The 20,764-nt window shown below is 30.8% G+C and overlaps 1 protein-coding gene across 1 annotated transcript; it reads left to right on the top strand.

The window, feature by feature from the left end:
• The first annotated feature begins 146 nt into the window (after nucleotides 1–146).
• Rpn8 (regulatory particle non-ATPase 8) lies at nucleotides 147–8,539 on the top strand. Its single transcript, XM_075356275.1, has 5 exons — nucleotides 147–486; nucleotides 1,337–1,429; nucleotides 2,679–2,857; nucleotides 4,624–4,827; nucleotides 8,103–8,539. Exons 1-5 carry the CDS (start codon nucleotides 312–314, stop codon nucleotides 8,463–8,465), a joined length of 1,014 nt encoding a protein of 337 aa, XP_075212390.1. The 5' UTR covers nucleotides 147–311; the 3' UTR covers nucleotides 8,466–8,539.
• Nucleotides 8,540–20,764: the final 12,225 nt, after the last annotated feature.

The raw sequence follows: 20,764 nt of genomic DNA, 5'->3' as shown, positions 1-20,764 counted from the left end.
AACAGATGCGTAAGTTCTTCAATGATTCATTTTTTAATTGTTCAATTTATATCACTGCCAGTTTAAAATATTTATAAATAAATTTATTTTAATATACTTAGTCTATGACACAATGTATTTTAAGATATTCACTTAGTCATCTGTCAAAAAAGAAGAAGAAAAGAAGTTATAACGTTACAAGCACATTCGTGAAAACTGTTTAGGTTGGAATGTATTAGTTGACATTTTTATTTTCTGTACGTTTTATTTGAAGCAGTTATTTTTTATTTAACTTCTTGTTGTTATTGTAATTACAATTAGTTCTAAAGACAATGCCTAGCCTCGAAGTTCAGACAAATAAAGTAGTGGTCCATCCATTGGTTTTGTTAAGTGTTGTTGATCATTTCAATCGAATGGGTAGAATTGAAAATCAAAAACGTGTTGTAGGAGTATTACTTGGATGCTGGAGACCTGGTGGTGTTCTGGATGTTTCCAACAGTTTTGCAGGTAATTCATTTTCGTTGTACACTGTGGTCTTTGTTTATGTGGTGTCATATTCATTATAAACTACATTAGGCCATGTCATTATCTGTTAAAAGTTTTTCCACATATCGATAAAGACAAGCAAAACAGTAAATTATGAGTGTGCAATACTCCTCCACTTTAGATTTTAACTTTGTGGTGGTTGAACAGTGTAGGCGTTCATTACTGACAATATCTAAGTATATATTAAATTATAAGTAGCAAATACACTAATAATCTAAATTTATCAAGGACACAGTAATTTAAATTTACGTAGGAGGTAATTTTATTTATCATTAAATTGAAATTTAGAATTTCCTGCAAAGGTTTTTTAGATATAAATCTTTTAAGTGTTTTAGAATTATCTATTTTGGAGTATAGAAGGCATAAAAAGTTTACATCACTATTGCACTAAAAATGTTGAATATAGCTAGATGCAAGCAAGGTTCAGATCTTTGTCAATTCAGCATCATTTGAAAATGAGCTGACCACACGGGGGATAAAATATTTAATATAATGCTGAACACAAAAATACAAATAAAACAGTGTAAAGTTATGCAAATTTACACATTTTTGCTTAAGTATAAGTAATAAAAATGTACCTGTAAAATATTGTTCTTGAATCTTTCGTGAAAAATTCGGGGTGAGGTATGTATGACAACTTAATAAATTTCTAGATGTTGCTGCTAGTTTTTCCTAGTCTGATATACTCTAGTTTAGCCGATCTCAATTCAGATTTTGACTTTAAGTAATTATTTAACACTTCTATCATATTTTTTTTGCAGTAGTTTGAATTTATTCATTGTAAACTGATTAGAATATATTTCCTTTTCAGTTCCATTTGATGAGGATGATAAGGAAAAGTCAGTTTGGTTTCTTGATCATGATTACCTAGAAAATATGTATGGCATGTTCAAAAAAGTAAATGGTAAGTTTAATAATTATTTGTTTGTTCTTGATTCTTAATTAAATAGTAATGCATCTGCGCTCATACACACACACCAAGGTCATTTCAATAAGTTAAAAGACACAAATATCTGTGGAGGGAAAACATTGGTAAGGGTTCTTACATGTTGGCTTTGATGTCAAAACAAAGCAGCAGGGATAAAAAAGTTGATTCAGAAATGGGAGAGTATATTAATGTAGCTGGAGGTTATGTTGAAAAGTGAAAAAATGACACATTGATTAAGTGAACTGTTTTCTAGAGCAATTTATGTATTTGAATGTCCTCTTGTATGTTGCAGTTAAGAAAGTGTTATGGTGTGTACTCTTATGTGCAAAAGCATATGTGTAATTTATATTATTATACTACAGAGTACAAACATTATGTTGAAGATAATCTCAAACCTTAGTATTTCCAAAAAAATTTTGATTCTATGTTATCAGTTGGCATTTTTCATAATGAAAATTGCAGATTAAAATGTAAAACATGAAGGCGCTACTTCTCTAACATTTTTTTCAATAGTTAGCAGATTAAAAAAAAAAGTTTATATTTAGAAAACTTTTTATCTATTTCAACTAGTAGTACAATGTTAAAATAATGTATTAAATAAAAACATCAGACAAATGACCTCTGTGCCCATCATTTTTTTACTTAGCCAACCTTTTATCAAAATTTTCATTCACATTTGAGCATAATTATGAATTAGTAAGCTTATGGCTGTGTGGTAGGTTGATGGTGTGTACCTTACTGTTAATTGTGTCACTTTACACAATCTTGGAGGCTAGTTGATATCACCTCCAAGAAAGAGTGTTCTCTGAAATTATGAAGTAGTATTCATTGTTCATTTTAAATGCTTAGTTGTATTTATTTTCAAAAAAAGTAAAGCCAAATGGTGCCTCATGTTCTAAAAATATCAGCATTGTAGTCAAAGATGATTAATAAAATATTTTATAATATGGCTAAAGAACATGAATATATTTTCCTATTGGGATGATTTATATTTTATTTAGTCATGATTTGGGAGAAGGAAGGAATATTTTGGAATGATGTTCTGAAATGTTTTAGTTTTAAAAATATGTTCATTGTGAAATGTTGATTGGAATTATATTACTCTCTAACCAGTATGTATAAGGAAGGTTTTATGTTATATTGAATAATTGTGAGATTATTTTGTATGATTGAATAATTTGTTGTAATCATTACACAATTTTGATAATCTAATTTTGTTTTTTAGCTCGTGAAAAAGTTGTAGGTTGGTATCATACTGGCCCAAAATTGCATCAGAATGATGTTGCTATCAATGAATTAATTCGTAGATACTGCCCAAACTGTGTACTTGTAATCATTGATGCTAAACCTAAGGATCTTGGCCTTCCAACTGAAGCATACAGAGTTGTTGAAGAAATACATGATGTAAGTTTTAATTTTAATTTTTTAATCAATCGTTTTATTAAGTTGTTAAAAATTTATATATATATATATATATATATGTTTTTAAATACATTAATTATTTTAAGTTAGATGAAAGATTAGAAATGTCTAAAAAATGTGCATATTCATTACAAAATAGTACTATTATTTATTTATTTATTTTGTTTTTAATGGGGAATCAAATTATTTGTACTCTCATGCTTCAGCATTTTAAGTGATTGCTCTGGTAAATTTATGAAATTTAAAAAAAAAATTCTGCAGTAAAATCTATTCGATTGTCCATTGCTTTATACTACAGTTTTTCTACATGAACAATAGTTTTCTGAATGCCTTCCAAAACATTTCAGTATTTCAATATGATATTAAACAGTGATTACATTGAACGACTTCTCTATCTTTAGCATTCATTTCATAAATTTTGGTTATTCAGAATTGGTTCTTATGTCAAAAGCAGTTTTTTTCCAAAAACTATTTAAACATTTTAAACAGTCTCCATTAAATATTTTCACAATTATGTAAATATTTTCAAAGGGTTTATTGCTTATACAAATATAATCAGACACAACTTTTTGAATCAATAGATAATCCTAGTTTTGCTACTATGTTATAATGTTTGCTAGTGACTTCATTTTGAAACTTAGGAATTTATTGGATAAACCTCACCTAGGGATTAATTGTATTTATTACATTTTATTTCTGTAGCAATAATGTACTATTAATTATGATATGCTGCTATAGTATTTAATGTCTAATTTTTTTTTTTTGTAAGTACAGTTGTTCATGAATTTAATGTTGCTATATATTTAATACAGAAATAATTACTAATTGTAATTTGGTAACATCAGTGTATTAGAGTCAGAAATATTACTTAAAAAAAGAACTTTAGGTTTATGTCTACTTTTAGGTAAGCATATTTTGAATATGGTGTTAGAATATATGTGGCAGCAGATGATTGTTGGCAGATCCCAGACACTCAGTACTAGATGTAATAATAATTTATTGAGAACAACTTTCCAATTTGCATATGATATTGCTGCTTTGTTGGTATGACCAATGAAAAAAATATGGTAATTTTTCGGATCAGCCCATCTTAAGTGATCTAAATGTAAATTTTTCAGATTGCAAAGAAAATTTAGTTTTAGTTATTCTGTTATACACCGATTGTTTAAAATTTTTTTTCTACTTGTTCCTGTTCAGAAATATCCACCTTTGCCATAATACACATGTATATAAATGTTAAGATCTGTGTAATAAAGATTTGTTATATCAACATTTTTCTTTATTATCAATAAGCAATTTTATTTTTATTTATTTATTAATATAAATTTTTTATTTAGTGATGTTGGTTTTATTATTCAATAAATGAATATTAAAATTAAATATTATAAATAAAGAAATATAATATTGTAATAATAAAATGAAGGTTTTATCTTTATCTGTTTATGAGCAAGCAAGTTAGTGTTTTTACAAAATGTTTGTTTGATGATAGTTCATCTTAGCGTGGACAATTTTGAAAGCAGTTGCTATTTGTTAATTGGTTTTGCTGAAACTATTATGAATATGTATTTGTGTAGAAAATATTTAACAAATTTTTTATTTTGTGTGTACACAAACTTAAGTTTTGATTATAAACTTCCTCAACGTTTATTGGTGTAAATAAATATTTGCTGGGTGTTATGTAAGGCAACTTATTTTTTTACTTATGTCTTAATTCTGCCTTGATTTTTGTATTAACTTCAAAATTGCAGGATGGCTCACCTACATCGAAAACATTTGAACATGTAATGAGTGAAATTGGAGCTGAAGAAGCTGAGGAGATTGGTGTAGAACATCTGTTGAGAGATATTAAGGATACAACTGTTGGCACATTATCCCAGCGAATTACTAATCAACTTATGGGACTGAAAGGACTTCATTTGCAATTACAAGATATGCGTGACTATCTCAATCAGGTTTGTTAAATAAATAACAATGATTTGCAGATACTACTGTCTTACAGTTTATTGTGCGTTATTACTATTTTAATGAACCATTTACTTTCAGCTTATACTTGTATGTATAAGGTTTGTAAGTATTACATTTGAGTAATGCTGTACAATTTATTTTAAAGAGCTAGTCTAATACATAGCATTTCTAATGTAAATTTTTTTATTGAACGATATTATTTATAGTACGAGTTTATTCAGCTTGAGATGTTTCCAATATTGTGATTAAGTAGGTTGTTTTTTTTTTTTGGATTATATTTCACTGATTTTCTAAGCATCATTTTATGTTATTTATTGATTCTAATTTTGTATAGTTTTTATTCATCTTTAGATTTTTTTATAAAAGTAAGGTGCTAGGTTGCAGAAGTTCCATAAACGTTTATGATGATCTGGGTTTGAAGGTAAAATGAATAATATTATTATATATAGAAATTTCAAACCTATGAAATTTCATAGGCATATCTAAATGTGTCAGTTTTTTAATTTTTCAAAAATGTACATTTTTTCTTTGGTTACAACAATTTAATGTTTTTTTAAATTGTTTAATGTTTTTTATTAGGGTAATTATTTATTTTTTAATGAAGGATTTAAGATTTAGAACGATAAACAGGCTAATTCTAAATGATAAGACTAAATTTAGTAACTCTATATTTCCTGAACTATACTTTGTATCTGACTGATCTACATAGTAGTTGAGAGAGTAGGTCTGAAAGTTTTGAATAACATTGTTAGAGCACATGTTGTTGCGTAAATGACTGTTAGAGTGCTTGTGCCGCCATTACATGTCAGTTGTGAGTAAGATGGCTACAGCCAAACACAAGGTTTTCTGTGTTCTTGAGTTGACAGATCACATTCAGCAAATGTAGTGCAGAATGCATTTCGTGTCTGATTTAACATTGACCCTCCACTACCAACAAATCTGGCCGACCTATGGAACTGTATCACAGCTGCGGTAATCTCAGTAACACAAGATATGCTTCCTTGAGTGTGGGACAAGTTCAGCTGCTGCTTAGATGTGTGCTGTGTAGGTGGAGGGTGATCATATTGAGCATTTATAAATTGTATCTGTAAACTTTATTGTGGGTATTATCGAATGTAATGTACTTTACACTTGTCATTAGTTCTTAATTTGGAATACAGTTAAGAAATTGAGTCTGTCATTTTAAATTACTCCATATTTTATTCTGTGTTATAACCACTTTTTTTATAGTTAAATATTGCCAAAAAATTATGCTGGCCAAGTGCAATTATGTATTGACCCTGAAAATGTTATATTTTTCAGCATTATACACATCTACCTAATAAGATATTTTGACTGCTAATGCAGTTATTTTTGTAGACCTGTGTTTTTTTTATGATCCAGACCATCATTTTATTAAAGTAAAATTATTAAAAATGTTGTACATATAAAAAATGAGTTGAACTGTATACATAACACACTATATAATACAGTATTACTTTACTTTTACATATAATATTTTGTACCAGATTTTCATAGCTTCAGTTAAATATGTAAGGAAGTTCCCTGTTTTTCTTAGACCTTGCCAATTCTTCATTTTTTGACAAAAATTTGCTGATTATTACTTAATTTTAACAGATGTGATTTAAAAGAACATCCATGAGTCCAGTACTACAAACTGAACTGTACTATCTTACTTGTGTGTAGTCATCATTAAATTTCACTCTGTAAATTGGTAGTAATTTAAAATTGTTATTATTTGTTTTGTTTTTATGGTAGTAGTCAATACTTTTAACTATGGGTGTGCATATAACATTCATTTAAATTCAGGTGACAAGTGCTGTTTTTGTTATGAAAAAAAGCTCACAACACAGTTGACAACTGTGGGTTGTTTCTGATGCACGGCTTACACACAAATATTTTTAATTATTTATCATTTTATTTAAATATATTATTTTTTTGTTTACTGAAGTCAATAATTCTAACTAAAGTGTTCACGCGTAATTGGGTGAGTGAGGCGGGTTATTTAATTCAGGTGGGTGTGATGGTCCTAGCGGCAATGGTCGGCACTAATTAAACTAATGTAATTTCACAACTTACATAGAACAAATTTCGCTTGTACGGTCGGCAGATTGATGTAGCCGCAAGGCTTAATGCACCAGGTACTGAGTCAACCAGGCGATCAAGTTTGAGATCAAGCCAGACCGAATTATTTTTACACTTTAAATATTATTCATTTATTTAATTCTACTGCTCACTTGTGATGTCACAACATAACAGTAGTTTAGAGAATTTTTTGAGGTGGGGGTGTGATTTTGCTAAAAAGGTTTTTGCAAACATCGTTTTTTTTTAATTGTAACAATTGTGCCTAAGAAAAATATGACCTTCATTAGGCGAAATCTCAAGATAATGAAGGTGACCTTGCTCTACAGCCTCATCCCCTTGACTTTTTAACTTGAAAATTTAATGGCATCAATGCCCCATGTATAGAAGTAACCTGACCAAGTTTGGTAAAAGTCAGTCCAGTAGTTCTGGAGATGATGAGGTTATTTAGAGGCCAACACTGAACACACACATGTATACACAAACATTAACATCTGGAAAATTTCCATCTGGTTTTTTGGGTTCCATAGGTGGTTAAAACAACAAGATCCAGTGTAAACCGCATATATTCAAACTGGACTGATTACAGTACTTTCTCTTCTAAAGCTATAGCTCCGACAGTGCTAGAGGGGAAAGTAAATATTAATGAAAAAATAAAAACATTTCAAAATGCTTTCATCAATAATGTTCAAATAATTTAGTAATATGTTTTCATATGATTTTAGTTACTGCTATTGCTAGCAAAAATTAATTCTACTTGTCACCTGTGATGTCACAACATAGTCATAGTTTAGAGCATTTTTTGGGGTGGGGGTGTGATTTTTCATAAATCACACTATAGTGGTAGAATTAATTTTTGTTAGCAATAGTAATAAAAAAAAATCATATGAAAGTAAATTACTATATTATTTGTTTTTTAACAGTATTTACTATTTAAATTAATCCAGAAAAATTAAAAGATTTTATTTTTAACTCAGTCTATAGATAAACATTTGTTTTTGTTATATTTTGGTTTGAGGTCTCATGTTCTAGGCTGTAATTTTTTATGATACTTTTCTTCACTGTTCTTTTACGTTCAACAAATTTTTAAGTTTAAAAATGAATCTAAAGCAATAAATAATATTATTATGAATATAATATTTTTCTAAAATTATATATATATATTGCTTTTTTTTTACAGGTTGTGGAAGGGAAACTTCCAATGAATCACCAGATAGTATATCAGTTACAAGACATATTTAATCTTCTTCCTGATATTGGTCATGGAAATTTTGTTGATTCTCTTTACGTTAAAACAAATGACCAAATGTTAGTTGTTTATCTGGCTGCATTAATACGTTCTATTATTGCATTACATAACCTTATTAACAATAAACTTAGTAATCGTGATGCTGAAAAGAAGGAAGGTAAAAAAGATGAAAAACCTAAAGATGAAGATAAAGATAAAAAGGATAAAGATAAAGATAAAGAAAAAGATAAAGATAATAAAGAAAAAGATAAAGATACTAAAGAAAAAGATAAAGACACTAAAGGAAAAGTTTAAAAGATATATTAGATAATAAATTAATAATTGTTTATTTATTTTTCTTTTTTTAATTAAATAATATTAAAGTTCTATTCATTTATTTTTTAATCCTTTTCATTTTATATTTGATAAAATAATTCCTAAATATTTTAAAATTAATATAATGATTCCTATCCATTTTTCAGTTTTTTGTGAATATTTTTTGTATTGTAGTAAGTATGTGACACATTTATTGATTTAAATGTTTTATTACAAAAAAAAAACTAATTTCTCTTATCAAATTTCAATTAAAATTTTTATATTTGTTGATTGTGATCGTGATTACTGTTACCAGACTTCCTAAATCAAACTTCAAAATTGTTTATATAGGTTATTTTTATAGAATTGTATAAGTTCTTATTGTTCTATAAAACATGTTAATGCTGCTGTACAAGGGTTTGTCAAAAATTTACTATAATGGATTCTAGAATACAGGCTTAGTAAGTTGTAATATTTAAAGCAAGTTGTGAAGTGTATGCACGTTTTTGAATATTATAATAGAGTAGAAATAAACTAGGATTCTTTCTTGGTCAACTTGTCCCCTGCTTTAGTAACAATTCTACAATATTGTCAAACATTTGTCAGTAATGTTTTTTTTTTAAGATCAAATAGCTCTGAAATAGTTGGGCAATCTTATCTGGTCACAGTAGGTAGAAGATAAAAAATTATTTGTAATGTTTGTCTTATTTTTCATGCCTTGTATTATCATCAGGATGCCACTGTACAATATCACAATCATGATAATTTCATTGTCTGTTGTGTTATAACGTGTTTTTATTTTATAATTAATCACTGTGCTAAGCATATTATCCTACATATGTCAGTTACTGTATTAATTCAGCTATTAACATATATTATTTTATCATACTTTTAAATTTATTTATATTAATATGTATTTGTATATTATTAATTTGTATATGTTAATATTTCAATTAATTCTCATATGGCAGTTAGTATTATATTAGTTATATTTTTGAGTAAGTTTTACTCTTAAGAATTAAGGAAATTCTATTTTATTTCATTGATTTTGCGGTTCAGCCAAAACCCACAAAGTTTTTGATTGTACATCAGTCTGGACAGGATGGAATGTGGTCCTCATGAATGAAAGGCCATATAATCCTGTAATGTTATGTATCATATTCAGATAATATTCAGTAACGTTATATGTCTGAAGTGGATAAAAAACACATATGTACTTGAAAATTACTTTAAATGAGTGTTATGTTTTCACCCCCTCTTGCCATCGGATGCTGAAACCTAGCAGCGACTAGGGTGCCCACAGCAAACTATGGTCACCAGATCATCACACCACTCTACATCACAAGCTGCTCCCTCGAGTACTGTACTTAGCATCTTCTAAACCAGTTTACACTCATACCTGACCCTAGACGGTCGTGTCCAGATGGACTCTCTCAATTCTTGTTCACATGAACATTATTTTAAGTTTTATTTAACTTATGTTTGCTATCTCTAAAGTTAAGATTTACAAGATTATTTTAAACCACCAAGATGGCATACAATTAAACAATTCTCTTCAGTAATCAACAAGGTATTGTCTTCATTCATCACCTATGAACATATACAGTCCACCCTTGCTCTAAAATCTATTGTTGCGACATCGCAACAATGATTATTAATAATACATTCAAATAGTATTTACAGAATGTTCTATCATTAAATCACTCAGTGCTATAGTAATTTATGCTTGTATATGCATACAATTTATGCTTGTGTGTGCATGTGCACATACACACACACCTACATATCCAACTGATGGGTCTGTAGCCTATGGTCTTTAATTTACTAATTAGTAAATAATTTTAATTTTCTGATTTGAAGAAATTAAAAAATTTATTCTGCTTTGTATCTAATATATTGTACAAACTTGAGCAAAATAATTTCTAGCAAAGTAACTTAGATTTTGAAATTACATATAAAATAAATAAATGAATATAATATTAATGGGATCTAATATCCCATTTATCCTAATGGGCACATTAATTAGGCCATGGAACTATTTTCTGTGGGCCGTTCTAATCCTGGATTATAAGTTCTGTGGTATTTATTATAGGAATATATAATAAATTAATCGAATAATTGTGAAGTAGTAAATAAAATGATTTAAATCAAATTAATATGTTTTTTACATTATAAAGTGTTATTATAGTATGTAAATCTGTAAACTTAGAAAATAATGCTCTAATCATCTACAATTATGTAAACACACATCACCTGACGATACATTTTTGTTAAGTATTTCAGTATGTGTCTAGGTTGTCTATCGGCTTCAGTGATGCCATATATTAAAGCTTCCAGAATTGTAGGATAGGTGCAGAACTTATTTTAGATAACCCTATAAAAACAAATTTGGATGAAATAATTATGATAAGAAATGGTCAAAATGTTTTCCATATGACTAATCAATAACTGAAGGATTTATGGAACAATTAAACTGTTTCATTAGAAGTGTGTTATGTTGAACTGTCATGTTCTAACAAAGTGTAGTTTCAATTGTGTCTATAAATTATTATGTGGTTTCTGCATACTTAAATTAAGTAACACTTTAAGAAAAAGTTTGCTGTAGGATGAGAAATCCAAATTTCAACATTGCCTACATTAAGTAGATCATTTAAAGTTCAAGGACTTAGGACAACCTACATGGGATATTCTAGCTTTTAACAAAATTTCCATTTAAATGAAAGGAAATCATTACTATGAAGTCTTTGTTTGTTAACATGACTTCATGGGACTAAACAATAAAAATATGTTTTTCTAAATGCATTGGGAATAGCCTTGTACTATAAACTCTGCAATGCTCTAACTTTTATTTTCCTTGAGATTTATTTATTAAACTCTTCCTTTGGCTGTTAAGATGTTTAGTTGACTGCAAAGTGACTATTGATAGTTTGAATAATTAAACTGTTTGAAATTACTACTTAAAGTTCTTCCTTGCTCTCTCTTCTGAAGCAGCTTTCCTTTGTATCATCAGTTGTAGTGAATCATATCAAGCTTGAAATAAATTTTGGTGTAACTCCTGCAAAATTCTCTAGTTCCTTTTTCTTCTATGTACTAATACTTGCAGAGTTTGTATAAAAATCTTAATTCTCCATTTCTTTTTATACTCGTGTTTTGATTACTGGACAGGGCAACATGTTTGTGCTTGCATTCTTTTGAATAATTAGATTTGTACTGAGTCACAAACAAAAGATGCTTTCCTATTCTCAAAACATTTTACTTAAAGCCAACTGACTTTTTTACCTACCAATAATACTATTTTTTATTAAATGCTCTTGACATATTTTTTAAGTAAATAGATTCATTGAACTTTTAAGTTCACAGGTCTCATGTGATGAGGCTTGTTTTTATTTCTTTTTACCTAATTTGTTGTAGGACTATATAATGAAATGTAATAAGTACATTTATTATAATATAATTTATATTATATTATATAATATAATATTATTACATTTATATAATATAATTTACTAAGTCGATTAGACTTGGTAAATGGTCATAAATTGAGTCCACTACTTTGAAACATGCATTGAGTTCCAGTTCCAATGATACCTGTGCTGTAGAACAAAAGCTAAATTGAAATTACAGAAATTTTTAATAGGAAATGTCTGGAATGTATTTAAAAACAAGCAAACATTTGAGGAGTTTCTAACTTCCACAAGTGTCGGAAAATAAAGTTACATGTTTTGTATTTTCAGGTAGCTTTGTGTACTTACAGAGGCATGTTATAATTTCAGAAGCGTCTGGACTCATTAATCTATCCAGAAAAAGTAAAAGCCATATTGGAATCTTAAGCTTTACAGTTAGTTAAGTTGAAAACATCGTAGTCCCTCCTATTAATGAGTCAGTATCAGAAGCTTAAATTTGGAGACAAGTATAAATTAATTGTTTCTGTTTGACTGTTTATCTCAACATCTTTCCTTTTATGTCTCAAAAAAAAAACATGCCAGAGTTCATTGTACTTTTTTCCAATTGTTCATTAGTACTTTATTTTACACAGAACACACTGATCCTTTTTGCACTCTTATGTATAAATTATATATTTTGACTACTGATAATTGTTTTATCTAAATACTATCTTTACATTGACTTGTTAACGTTTTCTACAGAAGGAAAAGATTCTCTCTCTCTCTCTCTCTCTCTCTCTCTCTCTCTCTATATATATATATATATATATATATATTTATTTATTTTCTCAATCACAAGATTTAGTATTTTGTTTGATGGAAATTTTCTTCATATTTTGTCTTTTTTAATGCAAAACTGCCTTGCATTGACTTTTGTTGTATTGGAAATATATAGATAATTATTCCTATATCAATTATTTTTGTTATTTCTAAAGTTCTCTAAAAATGATTAATACAAAAATGTTACTTTTTTGCAATATAATCTATTAACCAGTTATTAATATGGTTTTCAGGCCAGGTGTTCACTGCTCCACTGCAGTTGCAAATCGTTTAAAACAAAAATTTGCAATTGATAATGAAAAGTCAGTTTTTGCATTTTTAGTGGTTTGGACTTTATTGATCATTCAGTACTCTACCATAAATGTGAAAAGTATGATATAATTACTAAAAGTTATAACTAGTTCAGTTCCTGTTGAAGAGGCTGTATTTGTTTGTTGAATTACAAACTGGTATTCCAAGAATCTGTTCCGATTATTTTCTTTTATTAAACGTTTGTATCAAAAGTGTTTGAAGTACTTTTTCTCCTCTTGACAAATCACTTAGCAAATTATGTTATCTGCCTATTTCTAGGACCACATTGATTGTAATTGAATAGCACTTCTGATAGTTCAATCTGATGAAATTATTTAACAGGACTTCAATAAAATGGTAATGGAACTGGGATTATGAAATTTTCTGCCTTTACAGATAAATTAGACTATTTTATATTTGTAAATGGCTACTCTATTTAGGATGTATCCTTTGTACAGTTTTCCTAATTTCTTGGTGCGATAATTAAACCCAATTGTAAAGGGACATACAAATTGATAGACTAAGTTAAATTGTATACACTTAATTATTTTTCTCTATGTATCTAAACAAGTTTTAAAAGTTGTTTATTTTGGTTTCAATTTTTTTTTCTGGGTTATGGTTATAATCTCTGAGGATTTATCAAAAAGTAAAAATCCATAGATTTTTTGTTGTAAAAAAAAAGAGGAATCAGAAATGACAGTCAAAGCTGCAGAGGTACTGTTCACATTGAATTAAAAGTTACTGCACTGCTGCATAGGATATAGATATCTACATGAACTTCATTAAAAATTACTACCATACCTGTGACATAAGTAAAGATTTCTTATGTCACAGGTAATACTTATGTATTACTTCTTAAAGTAGATACAGGTAGTATTTCTTATGGTTTTAAATGCTAAAACGAATAAGGCACAGATTGAAATCCATGCACAGACAACTCTTTACTTAATTATGGGTCTAAACCTATTAATATCTTGTCTTTTTTTCTATAAAGAATAATCTTTAACTTTTTTTAGAAGAAGGCTGATAAAGAATATCCATGTTGCTGGGTACACTACTAGAAAGAGATTATTAATACGTAAAATCAACAATGCAATACTGAATTGAAACAGTCATCTAAAATTACAGCTAATATACAGATTACATACAATAAGAAAACATTTCTCCAATTCTGATCTGCTGTCTGTCTGTACTAGATAAAAGTGTCGAGTTTCAGGAAAGTAATTAAATCACTTAGTGCATTTTTCTTGTATAAAGAAACTCAAAAAATTAACCCCTTAATGCAAGCAAGCAATTCTGCAATAAAGTGAATAGTGGTATACACTATTAGAGGAATAGTTAATTCCCCTGAACTAGGTAAGTCTGAATTTCACCACATCTTATTTATATGGTTACATGAAAAACTGGACGTTGTCTTACCATCTGCAATAGCATAAAAAATGATATTACTTAGTGAACCCAATTTTGAATTAGTATGTTTTGCTTGGCTTTTAAGCCCAGTACAATAAGAGATAATATTGTTGGTAACTATTTATTATTATTCTGGGCTTTTATGTTGTAATATTAAAATAATATTACTTATATTGTTAATTACTGATAAATTATATTGTATATTTTCAATGAGAAAATGAGGGGACTTTTCTAAGAATAACATTACATAATATTTTTCTATGAAATAAACTATATATATATATAAATATATATATATATATATATATGTATATATATATATATATATATATATATATGTGTGTGTGTGTGTGTATTTAGTCATGTATAACCCAGAACATAGTAACCAAGTTTTTAATAGATTGCCATAATGTTGAATGGTTGCCATTGGTTCAGTATCATAAAAATATATGACCATTTGGTGGATTTAAATTTCTCCATACCATTAATGTTCAATCAGTTTAATAAATTTTGTTACTACAATTAATTTCTAACTGGTTGTTATAGATCTTAAATATTTCTGATGTATTTATTAATAAAATACAAAAACCTAGCTTTCTTTTTGTTACATCAAAATATATTGTTAACATATTTTAAAAATTTAGATTTAGTTTTATTGTTCTTGTTCTATCAAGATTAAAACAAAATCAATTTCTATTTTGATGTAGCCTTACAATTGTTTCAAACAAAAAAAAATTCATAGTTAAATCTAATTAAGTATGCTGTTTGTGGTGGTTTATTATGCGTTTATAAATTTTTCAAACATTTTTTTTTACAAGTTTTTAATCAAAATCTGTAAAAAAAATAAAAGTTTTAGGTTTAATTTTTATAATTAACTAAATTAATTTTTTTCTAACAAAAATCATAGATGTTTTCTTTACCTTTCATTTATTCTTATTCATATGAGTATAAAACATTGGTAGATAATTTTAATATTCATATTTAAACATAAGTATAATTTAAGAATATTGTCTCACGTTTATTGTTTAATAAATTACTCTCTGTCATTGATAGTACAAATTTTTGGCTTACATTATATCGATAAATATTTTATTCTTAATTTTAATGAATAAATTTATATTTGTAAATTTAACAAATTTAAAATAAAAGAAATTAATATTTATAAAGAAAATATCTGGAAACCTTAAAATTATACTGTTTATGGTATGAACTTGGTTTTTATGCTTCGCAATGTAAAATAAATAGCATAAAAATAAATGGTTAAAAATGTTTGAGCTTTTGACTTTTTTTTTCCCATCCTACTCCTCTGGGCCAGACATACAATTAGGTACAGCTCAGTCCCAGGAAAGTGTGCCTCTAAGGGAGCCTCCCCACCCACCGGCAGTAAATCTGGCATGGCAGTTTGCTCTAATCCCCGTGAGGGGGTAACCAGGTCTGACTATGTTGTTCCTGGGCCGGGTCTCAGTCTTAATTTTACCCCTGACCTACGCTAGCCCCGGAGTCCCCATCTGCTCATCAGAACCAGCACACCTAAGCATACCAGCCCTCACAGATGGGGCTGTCCACCCTTTTATATGCTAAAGTCCATGGTGTCTCCCTTCAGTGTCCATAGCGCAGCACCTTCATAGCATACGTGTTGAAGGCCCTCCAGTTCTCTTCTGAGGACAGCATGAAGGAGACCAGGTTTTCGGGTCTTAATCTGTTGATGCCTGCTTGAGTCCGCCAAAGATGCCATTGTGCACACATAAATATGGTGTGCTCTGCTGTGTCCTCTCTGTCACAAAACATACAGCAGGAGTCCTATTTGCAAAATCAGTTGAGGTAGTGTTCAAACATTCCATGGCTGGAGAGCATTTCTGGCATATAAAAATTTATATCACCATCTTTCTTTTCGTCCATATGTCTAAATCATTTCCAGTCATCCATCTTTCACGCCATGTCTCTATTACATTAGCTTCAGTCTCACTCTTCCTCATACCATCATAGCAAAGCTCTTGCAGGTCAAGCAGCAAAGCTGATGCCAACGCGCACACCAACGATGTAGTTTGTAGTTTTAAAATCCGCTGTGACACCCAACAACATATGCCTGTGGAGCCTCTGTAGACGTGTCCGGTTCCTCATGACTCTCATTGCTCCACCCCAAGCCAGGACGGTATATAATAATGCTGAAGTTATCACTGACATGACTAATCGGCATTTGGAAGCCCTTGGGGCCGGTTGAGTAGTAATCAACACATTCAGTGATTTCAAGGTTTTTTCAGCCCTTGTACAACTATCTACTACGTGTTGAGTAAATTTACTTGATTTGTCGATCTGTACCCCCAGGTACTTAATTATATCTCTCTTTTGTAGCAACTGTCTGCCTAGCATGAGGTTTATTCTATCCACTGTTCTTCTACCCATTAGTGAAATGTATGCACATTTCTTTGGGAACAGTTCCAGTCCATATCCCCACATCCAATCCCCGATCACATTTAAGGCCATGTTTCCCCTTTCCTCCAGACTTGCCGCTGACCAGAACAGCCAGGTCATCAGCGTATGCCACTGTTTCAGTTGCAGCTGACAAAGGAAGCTGCAGGATGCCATCATAGACCAGGAGTCTAAGCAATGGCCCCAGAACAGACCCCTGCGGCATGTCCTCAAAAATCGGAAATCTCGGTCTTCCATTCTGGGCGTCAGCATCAACCCATCTGTTGGACAGGTACTTAGAAATTTGTCTCCTGAGGTAGGCATTGATACCTTTTGCAGCCAGTGCTGCCATAATTGATTCCCATGTTATTGAATCAAATGCATTACGTACTTCAATAGGATTAGCATCGGCATTCTTCTTGTGTGCCAGGTGCCCTATCTCTGTAGAGCAGCCCAGCCCACTACCTTTCATATCGCCTATATTGTGGAACATCCCAGCCAGAAGCCAAACTGATTTGCATGGATGCCCACGCCTGTATATAATCTGGCGATAATCCAAGTTTGCTTCATTTCCACCTTGCTTAGGGAGAAAACCACTCTTGAGTTATTCCAGCACGCTGGGAAAGTCCTGTTCTTGAGTCCATGATTGGCGGTGTCCATAATCTCCCACAGGATTTCCTTGACCAGCACTGCAGGTGGAATGCCATCTGAACCAGACATATTTTGTCCTTCACTTTGAGGATGGTCGCCATCACCTCATCTTGTGTGAAGCGCTTTCTTTCACAGTCGATGTATTCAGAAGCACCATTATCTTTGCAAGGAAACAATCATTTGGCATCTCACTGTCTCCTCTGTGAGAACAGGGAACCTTCTACCAAATCGCTTCATAGCGATCTGATAGGCCTGTCCCCCACGGATCTGAATTCAACTCTCCGCAGAGTTCTTTCCATTAATTTTTCTTAGCCTGTTTGATTTCATAATTTAGTAAGCATTGTGCAGCCGCTTTGTATGCATCCCCTCCTGCAACCCTTAACCACTGTTTTTGGCATTGTAGACTCTGAAGTTCACTTCGCATATGCACCATTTGCTCGGTCCAGTCTACCAGGTGAAACCTGAAACCTATTACTACTCTTAGGAATCTTTGATATATCATGGACAATCAAATTCTAGAGAGACAATAGCGACAAATTTCTACCATCTATGATCTGTCTGGCAACATTTTCGACAACAGTTGCAACTTGCCTTCGTGTCAGTGTTAAAGGTTTCTGAATGGCTATCAAACGAAACGATGGGTCTTCGATTTCTAACAGTGTGGCAAAGTGATCACTTGCCATTTCATTCTGCAGAACTCTTCAGTTACACCTGGAGTGGTCTCATCGTTTGTCTATTATGGTTAAATCCAGAATCGAGGTATTCCTTTTACCGCACAGGTAGGTATGTGCTCATTTAAGCAGTAAAGACCATTCACTGTCATGATGTCTGAAAGAACCTCGCCACAGCGGTTTGTGTAAGGACTACCGGCAACAACATTACAATTCAAGCCGCCCATCAGGATGATCGTCCTGGGCGATCTGGCAATGACATGATTGAGTCTTCACATAAATGCTTCAAACTCATGAAATTCGCAGTTTGGATTGACATGACATTGGCTCCAATCAGCAGTGATGGGACTTCCCCTTTTTTGTAAATATTACACACCAGTTTGTATAATCTTTCTATCACTTCCTCACCTGCACTGTGCAGTAATTCTGCAGGTATCCTGTCTGTCCCAGGAGCCTTTCTGCCATTCAAATCCTTTAATGCTCTCTTAAATTCAGATTTCAGTATTGTATCTCCCTTTTTATTTTCTTCGTCCTCTTCTTCCTCAATAACACCAGTTTCTTATTCATTTCCTCCATATAACTCTTCATTATATTCCACCCACCTATCGACCTTTTCTTTCGTATTATAAATCGGTTTACCATCTTTGTTTAACACATTATTAGATTTTAATTTATGTACCACAAAGTCTTCCTCACTTTCCTGTATGCTCCGTCTAACATTGGTCTTTACCAATGATCATGTCTCTTTCCACTTTTGAACACGTTTCTTTAATCTACTCTCTTTTGCTAATTTTCACTTCCTGTTTATAGTATTTCTTAATTGTCTTTAGTTCCTTTTACCTTCATCACTAGCATTCTTACAATTTCTACATTCATCCATCAACTCCAATATATTTCTTTGACATCAAGGATTTCTACCAGTTCTCTTTGTTCCGCCTAAGTTTGCTTCTGCTGATGTAAGAATTTACTTTTTAACATTTTCCCATTCTTCTTCTATATTTTCTACCTTACCTTTTTACTCAGACCTCTTGAAATGTCCTCTTCAAATATCTTCTTTATCTGCTCAAGCTTCTCTAAATTCCACTGATTCATCTGACACCTTTTCTTTAGGTTTTTGAACCCTAATCTTCACTTCATTATCACTAAATTATGGTCACTATCATGTCTGCTCCAGGATAAGCTTTGCGGTCGAGTTGATTTCTAAACCTTTGTTTAACCATGATACAACCTGACACCTTGCACTATCACCTGGTTTTTTCCATGTGTATGTTCTTCTATTACGATTTTTAAACTATGTGTTGGTAATTACTAAATTATACTTTGTGCAAAACTCAATGAGTCAGTCCACTCTTCATTCCTTTTGCCCAGCCCATATTCACCCACAATATTTCCTTCCTTGCCTTTTCCATTACTTGCATTCCAATCTCCAACAATTATTAAATTTTCATCCCCTTTTATGTGTTTAATTGCTTTCTCAATTTCTTCTTATACTAACTCTACTGCATCATCATGGTCACTTGTAGGCATGTAGATGTTAACAATCGTTTGCTTAGGTTTTGATTTTATCCTTATTACAATGATTGTATCGCTTTGCACTTTGAAATACTCTACTCTTCCTATCTTCTTGTTCATTATGAAACCTATTCCTGGGTGCTCTTATTTGAAGCTGAGTCAATTATTATAAAATCACATGACCAAAAGTCATTTTCTTCTTCTACCAAACCTCGCTAATTACTACATCTATATTTAACCTATTTCTAACCTACTAACCTTTTTTTAGACTTTAACATTCCACGCTCCGACTCATGGAATGTTATTTCTTAATTTTCTAGTGACCCCTTCCTTAGTAGTCCCCACCCGGAGATTCGAATGTGGGACTAATTTACCTCTGGAATATTTTACCAAGGAAGGCTCCTCTATATTTGTTACTTGGAAATGCAGAGAGCTACCAAATTTTCGTGAGAAAAAAACAGCTGTAGTTTTCCATTGTTTTCAGCTGCACAGTACTCTGAAGATTGAGTGATATTGATATGGCTGTTTAAGTCCTCCTGACCTATACTCTTAATAAACTACTAAAAGAGCTGTTGCCCTCTTTCAGAAATCATTCCTTAGTCTGGCTCTCAATAGATACCTCTACGATATGGTTGCACCTTCAGTTCAGCTACTCTGTATCACTGAGCACTCAAGCCCTCTCACCATCGGCAAGGTCTCATGATTCATGGAGGGAGCTGGCAGACTGTTAAGGAAATATAAAATTTAGTTATTATATTTCTACTGTGACAATTTTTGAGTTTAAAAAATCCCAGAACTAGCAGACAGGTGAAAAGTAGGTAATTTATTGATAATTTTACTGTGACAAACAATAAAATTGGTCCATTCAACCATTATTCAATATTTTATTCCATTCAAAGTGGTAATTTAACAATTATAATTATTACATTTTTCTAGGTTAGTATATCCTTCTGCAGCAATATTTTCTTCTTTTTTCATTGACATGAAATTAATAATCAAAAATGCCTGACATCCTTGCTGCAAGCAAGTTAAACTCAGGGTCAGCGATTCTGCTGTGTTGTAGAACTTGCTGAAAAAATTGGTTATTAATTTAAGAAGCGTTTTAAAATTAGTTTAAGGTTGTTTTGAATTA

The sequence above is a fragment of the Lycorma delicatula genome, chromosome 2 (genome assembly GCF_047948215.1).
Source record: "Lycorma delicatula isolate Av1 chromosome 2, ASM4794821v1, whole genome shotgun sequence".
NCBI classification, from domain to species: domain Eukaryota; kingdom Metazoa; phylum Arthropoda; class Insecta; order Hemiptera; family Fulgoridae; genus Lycorma; species Lycorma delicatula.
This window is presented reverse-complemented; position numbering and strand designations above follow the sequence as displayed.

Excerpts from the sequence above, each read along its gene's own strand:
- Rpn8 (XM_075356275.1), top strand. The coding sequence starts at position 312 with ATGCCTAGCCTCGAAGTTCAGACAAATAAAGTAGTGGTCCATCCATTG. Across the intron at positions 1,430-2,678 it reads CATGTTCAAAAAAGTAAATG|CTCGTGAAAAAGTTGTAGGT; the intron begins GTAAGTTTAATA and ends TTTGTTTTTTAG. Across the intron at positions 2,858-4,623 it reads TTGTTGAAGAAATACATGAT|GATGGCTCACCTACATCGAA; the intron begins GTAAGTTTTAAT and ends TCAAAATTGCAG.